Source organism: Pempheris klunzingeri, unplaced genomic scaffold (assembly GCF_042242105.1).
Source record: "Pempheris klunzingeri isolate RE-2024b unplaced genomic scaffold, fPemKlu1.hap1 Scaffold_52, whole genome shotgun sequence".
Lineage (NCBI taxonomy): Eukaryota > Metazoa > Chordata > Actinopteri > Acropomatiformes > Pempheridae > Pempheris > Pempheris klunzingeri.
This window is the reverse complement of record NW_027254956.1, coordinates 112,140-118,139: the sequence shown is the minus strand read 5'-3', so window position 1 is coordinate 118,139 and position 6,000 is coordinate 112,140. Positions and strand designations below refer to the sequence as shown.

The 6,000-nt window shown below is 43.3% G+C and overlaps 1 protein-coding gene across 1 annotated transcript; it reads left to right on the top strand.

Annotated features, from left to right (window-relative positions):
* LOC139224763 (S-adenosylmethionine synthase) lies at nt 1-4,934 on the top strand. Its single transcript, XM_070856077.1, has 9 exons — nt 1-158; nt 900-977; nt 1,062-1,184; nt 1,290-1,402; nt 1,540-1,683; nt 1,771-1,989; nt 2,072-2,254; nt 2,376-2,509; nt 3,114-4,934. The coding sequence occupies exons 1-9, from the start codon at nt 68-70 to the stop codon at nt 3,214-3,216; spliced, it is 1,188 nt and encodes a 395-aa protein (XP_070712178.1). The 5' UTR covers nt 1-67; the 3' UTR covers nt 3,217-4,934.
* The last annotated feature ends 1,066 nt before the right edge of the window (nt 4,935-6,000 follow it).

Here is a 6,000-nt window from a genome sequence, read left to right as displayed (position 1 = left end):
AGTGAGAAGAAAAAGCTCTTTATTAACGCCTAACATTTCGCACGAGCAGCAGCCACCGTTAGCCACGATGAACGGGCAGATGAATGGTTTTCATAACTCCCTCATTGACGAGGACTGCTTCTTGTTCACCTCGGAGTCGGTCGGAGAAGGACACCCCGGTAAGACCCGACACACCGGCCCTTTTTTTTTTTTGTATCAGTTTGTCTGACGAAAGTAGCGACATTTGAAACTGATTTTATCATTTTGTTTGCCTCCTTAAAACATCATACTTTCACGTGTCATGTTTTAATTAGTGATGGACTCGATAAAAATGAACATTTCGGCCTTTTTCCGCTTCTTGAGTGCAGCTGGGCCGGTTTCACAAGAGCACGCGCTGCTAGCTAGTGTTAGCTAGCTAACCTTGGCTGAATAAATGATGCTGTCGCGGGTCTGACGCACCGACAGCAAACCTATCACGGTTCACTGATCACTGTAAACGTTATTTTAATGCTCTTCTTTATATAATGTTGTTCGTTTTTTCAATTGGTTGACGTTGTGTTTAACGTGCTGAACGTCCGGGCTAATCTGTGGGAACGCGGGGCGCAGTGATCAGTAATGCTATCTGCCCGTCTTAGCTACAGTGGCTTATAGTTTATGTTTATATAGTCTATGAAGGTGTAATTAGCCTAATGTTTATCAGTTTATAACGCCTGCCTGCGTTCCCTGGTTGGTTGCGCGCGCTCCTTTAATCACCACATGTGCACATGCCGAAATGGCGACTGTTAAGAGGCTCCGAGCCACTCCCACTGAGAGCACGATGCTCGTCTTACCGTGGTAAACTGTGTCAGTGGATGTGTTCACTCCAGACATCTGGTAGTACTGCAGGTGTTTAGTGGTTTTTCGTTTTTTTTTTTTTCCAGACAAAATCTGTGATCAGATCAGTGATGCAGTTCTAGATGCCCATCTCAAACAGGATCCTGATGCCAAAGTCGCATGTGGTAAGGCCTCCTTTTCTTGTCTCCAAGTTTATATTTGCTCTACTTGGATGTTTTTATATTGACCATCTTTCTTGCCTTCTACAGAGACAGTTGCCAAGACCGGGATGATCCTGTTGGCCGGTGAAGTGACATCACATGCCACCGTGGACTACCAGAAAGTTGTCCGAGACACCATCCGCCAAATTGGATATGATGATTCCTGCAAAGGTGTGGCATGTTGTTGTATTTCTAGTTTGATCCTTTCATTGAGCTGTCTGTGGTATTAATTTTAAGAACTGTGTCTCGACCTGCTATTGTCTGTTTCCTGCACAGGCTTTGACTATAAGACCTGCAATGTTCTTGTGGCCTTGGAGCAGCAGTCTCCTGACATTGCTCAGGGAGTTCATATTGATCGCAATGAGGAGGACATTGGAGCAGGGGACCAGGTCAGTAGCGGCAATCAACACTTTGGTCGACCATGTGTGTTCTGAAATTATTGACTATTGGTCCTTTTTATTCTCCTTTTTTTATTAACTGGAATGTGATCTTAAAACACGCGAGTAATTTTGCTTTTGCTCCGCAGGGCTTGATGTTTGGATATGCCACTGATGAGACGGAGGAGTGTATGCCTCTCACAATTGTCCTTGCCCACAAGCTAAATGCTAAGATGGCTGAGTTGCGTCGCAATGGCACCCTTCCATGGCTCCGACCAGACTCAAAGACACAGGTAAGAGCTGGCACACTTTCTGTAATTATTTTAAATTCTTATTTTGTTCGTGGGATGTAGACATTTATATTTTCACCTTCTTCGCAGGTTACTGTGCAGTACCGCCAGGACCGTGGTGCCATGCTTCCAGTGCGTGTGCACACAATTGTCATCTCTGTTCAGCATGATGAGGATATTTGCCTGGAGGAGATGAGAGATGCCCTCAAGGAGAAGGTCATCAAGGCTGTGGTTCCCTGCATCTATTTGGATGATGACACCATTTACCACCTGCAGCCAAGTGGGCGATTTGTTATCGGAGGCCCACAGGTAAATGTCAGCGGGTCTTGCTTTCAGAAGCTATTAAACCTGTGAGTTACCTACCGGTGTAACCTCTGGTCTTCCATCACAGGGTGATGCTGGCCTGACGGGACGAAAAATCATTGTTGACACTTATGGGGGCTGGGGAGCCCATGGCGGTGGTGCCTTCTCTGGGAAGGATTACACAAAGGTGGACCGCTCTGCTGCCTACGCTGCACGCTGGGTGGCTAAGTCTTTGGTGAAGGCTGAGCTCTGCAGGAGAGTGTTGGTCCAGGTGAGTGGCAGTTTCATAACCCAGCTGTTGTCATTCTAGAGAACAGACCTGCACAAGGTCCCTACCTGAAGTGTTTTGTTTTTGTCCATGACAATGTAATTGTGTGTGTGTGTTGCATTAGGTGTCCTATGCTATTGGAGTTGCCCATCCCCTCTCCATTTCTATCTTCCACTATGGGACTTCCCATAAGAGTGAGAGAGAGCTGCTTGATATTGTGAAAAGGAACTTTGATCTCCGTCCTGGAGTGATTGTCAGGTAATGTATAGCCTCTGAAGCCACATGCTACTCAGTGAAATAGCAGCTTCCAGCTCCTTCCTGTGCCTTGCGTTTGTTTTATTAATTTAATTTTTTATGTTGCCCCACCCAGTAAATTTAATCATTAATGTATTAAACTTTACAGGGCCATTAAGAATTTCCATTTGCTTAAGCTGGCATTTGTTTGGCGTCTGTGTTTGCCATATCTTTCTACTTAATTACATGGCATATTGTCAAAGGATATTACACGTGGGCATTGGTGAGGGCAAAAGTCTAATTTATTGGGCTAAACATATATGATGCTGGCATAATGAAGCCTTGTTGATCAGTTAGATAAGCATCCTTTTTTTGCAAAGTGATTTCCATCTGCAAGCGACAGTCAACACACTGCTCAGGGATGTGTGGTTGGCAGGGTAAGTGTCGAAGCTTCATGTGTTTCCTTCTTAACCGAGCTGGTCTGATGTTTGATTTATTTATTATTTTTGGTGGCTCTCTACACTCCCCACTGGCAAATGTGAGCATTATGCCTGTGTGAGTACGCATGTGTGCGTTTTTGAGATGGCTGGATGTGACTGCTGTTAAATATGTTGATTATGTATTCTAGGGAGCTGGATCTGAAGAAGCCCTTGTATCAGAGGACCGCAGCCTATGGCCACTTTGGCCGAGACTCCTTCCCATGGGAGGTGCCCAAAAAACTCAAATACTAAACCTGTTAAGCTTTTCCCCCCAGGCTTGTTGGTGTATACTACAGAGAAGCCTCCAAGATTCCGGGGGGTGAAATGCCCTTTTCTCTCTCATAATGATTATCATTTAACACATGACTCCCTTTCTCACTCCACCTCCCTCCCTTTTGTCTTGTTACTGTTCTCTGCTGGTTGCAGCGCCATACTGGGTCATAGGAAGCATGCCTCAGAAACTTGATGTTAAAAGAATTGGGCGGGTTCCATGAACTCATGCACCATAGTACTTGATGTCCTCCCAGGTCTTGAGGTTCCCTTGCTTCTCGTTGTGATAGAGCCTGAATAGCTACAATCAGTTCTCCTTTGGCATTCCACACTCGTCGATATCGTCAGTCTTGTATTCAGTGTCTTGGCGGTAGCATATTAGGCTATATGCGATACCCCTCTTAATTTACTGGTGCTACTGACGTAAGGAGTCTGTGCAACATCTGATTTTTTTTTTTTTTCCATGTCCATTTTAGAAGTTTTAATTTGATAGATGGAGAGCAGTCTGATCTCGTATCTTCCCAGACTAGTTTAGCTTCTTTGTAACATTCCTCCTTTTGTCAATCTGGTACAATTCTTCCCTGACCCGGTGTTCTTTATCCTTTTTGTTAGCTTTATTCTCTTGTCTTTGTGGAGGATGCTAGAATGGCACAAATTAAAATTCAAGGATTATTGCTATTTTCACAAAATGCTATGCATTGCAGGCTAAGGGGTGACCCAAATCCTAATTCAAGCTCTTAAATGAGCATAAAGCCGCAGATGCCCCTTCAGACCTTTGCTGTTTTCTGACGTAATACAGAAAAGTCAGAAGCTGCTATGTCACTGCTCTGGTCTGCAGAGGTATTGGGTATACTTGATGGCAATGGATACATTGGATTGTTTATGCATTGAAATTCAATTTTAAATTAGTCATTTTTTTAAATGTAGTTTCACTCGCTTTTTTATGGTTTGATGACTAAAGGCCCTTTACTCCTCAAGTATATTGATGGCAGGTGTAGCTACAGAGAAACCTGGTACCCATCTTTGTCCTTACAGGAGTGCATTCTTTGCCACAGAGTCTTATGGACTCAAACCTCAACACTATTTATTTGTTCTCTGAAACATGGCGTGGATACAGAGAAGCCAAGGTTTCAGAAGGCAGCTTTAGACACTCGGTTATTGAATCTTGAATTCCTTTTTGACTTGATCATTTTTCAGTGTTCTGCTTGAGGCTCCAGAGTGTTGTACAGAAAAGCTTTGGTCTGCCTCAGCTGGCTACTGTCAATGACTATTTTACAACCGTTTTTTATTTGTGGACTGTAGATGTTATTTTTAGGTGGGTCAGTTTGAAATCCCATTTAAAATGTTTGGAGCAGTTCTTTGGCTCTCACCTATCCTCACTGATGAAATGGCAACATTTGGTTGGTGTAGTACAGAGAAACCAGCCTTGTTTACATGGCCATAACGTGAGGGATAGAGTGTAAAGGATTGTTCCCTTTTGACTACTCGGAAGTCATCCCGTTGGCTACAGTAAGTGTAAGAGTGCCTTTTCTATTTCCTCTACTTCCTATATGCTTTCCCACCCCCCCCCCCCCGCCCACCCCTCCCCCTTCCAACATGCGTTCAACTTCCAGAGGAACAAGTAGCTCATACTGTAATGCTTCATGTCTAGACTGGATAGTTTCCTTATGCTCTGTAATAAACTACTCCTTGCAAATCTGTGCCGTTAATGTTCTTGTATGTTCATTGATATTTCACATGTGGGAATATGATAAAAGTGCCTGATGTGGACTCTAATACAAACCACAGCTATTCACTCTGACATCTGTCAACAGTCAAACAAATCCCTTTTCCTTGGTATTTAGAAAATGAGTCAAATCCGAATATACTGTGAAGGAGCCTATTCTCTTTTCCCTGTGGTCAAAGCACAACACGGCCAATGAGCTAATAGTGTCCAATACCAGCTATTGGAGGGTACAACGAACACCTCCCTAATCTACTTAATATTGTGTAAATTAAATTGCTTCGTGAAGAACTGGGCACATATTGCCTAACAACATTACAGTATATTTAAATCTATAAATATCTGATAATCTTTTTAATGGCAGTCATTTAAAAGGCTAACAAAACATTTATTTCCATTGCACTCTGAAATGTAGAGTGGCTTTCATTGAACTTTGAAGAGTAAATGGGGCCCCATACAGTAATTGGCCCCCAGGATAATACCGTCACATAAGATTAAACGATGGAAAGTCTCCATTCACAAGTCACCATGTCTCCGTGATGGCCACCATTACACGGTTTGGCTAAAATCCACAATGACAGTTTGGCAAAGAGGTTGATTTTCTGCAGATCTTAAATAACTGAACAATGTTAAACCAGACTTCCAAAGGTGTTTTGTGTTGACAGCCATCATGCACCACACTCATGTCTGTGATAGATTAACTGGAATATTTCTCAAGATGGGGTTCTTCAGAGGGAAGGAGTTAGTCAGGTTTCAGGGCTGTGGGTGTGGTATGTTCCCTGCGCCTGGGGGTAGTGCTCACAGCAGAGATTGTCTGACAGCTGCCTTTACCTAATGAAAAGGTTAGTATACTTTTAGTGTGACAGCTAGAATAACTTCTGGAGATTAACAACACAGCCATCTGCTTTGGAGAAGGTAAATCTATTAACTTTTCCTGTTAAAAGCAGTAAAGTGGTATTTCTATTGTCGAGGTGGAGGCTGCTTCAAGTACGTAGCTTCATCCTTCTGTAACACCAAGCAAAGTTAATGGTGTCTTGAAAGTA

What these genes read in the sequence shown, in the direction of transcription:
- LOC139224763 (XM_070856077.1), top strand. Translation starts at nt 68, where the DNA reads ATGAACGGGCAGATGAATGGTTTTCATAACTCCCTCATTGACGAGGAC. An exon ending in GACCAGACTCAAAGACACAG is followed by an intron (nt 1,684 to 1,770) that starts GTAAGAGCTGGC and finishes CCTTCTTCGCAG; the next exon opens with GTTACTGTGCAGTACCGCCA. An exon ending in CGTCCTGGAGTGATTGTCAG is followed by an intron (nt 2,510 to 3,113) that starts GTAATGTATAGC and finishes TATGTATTCTAG; the next exon opens with GGAGCTGGATCTGAAGAAGC.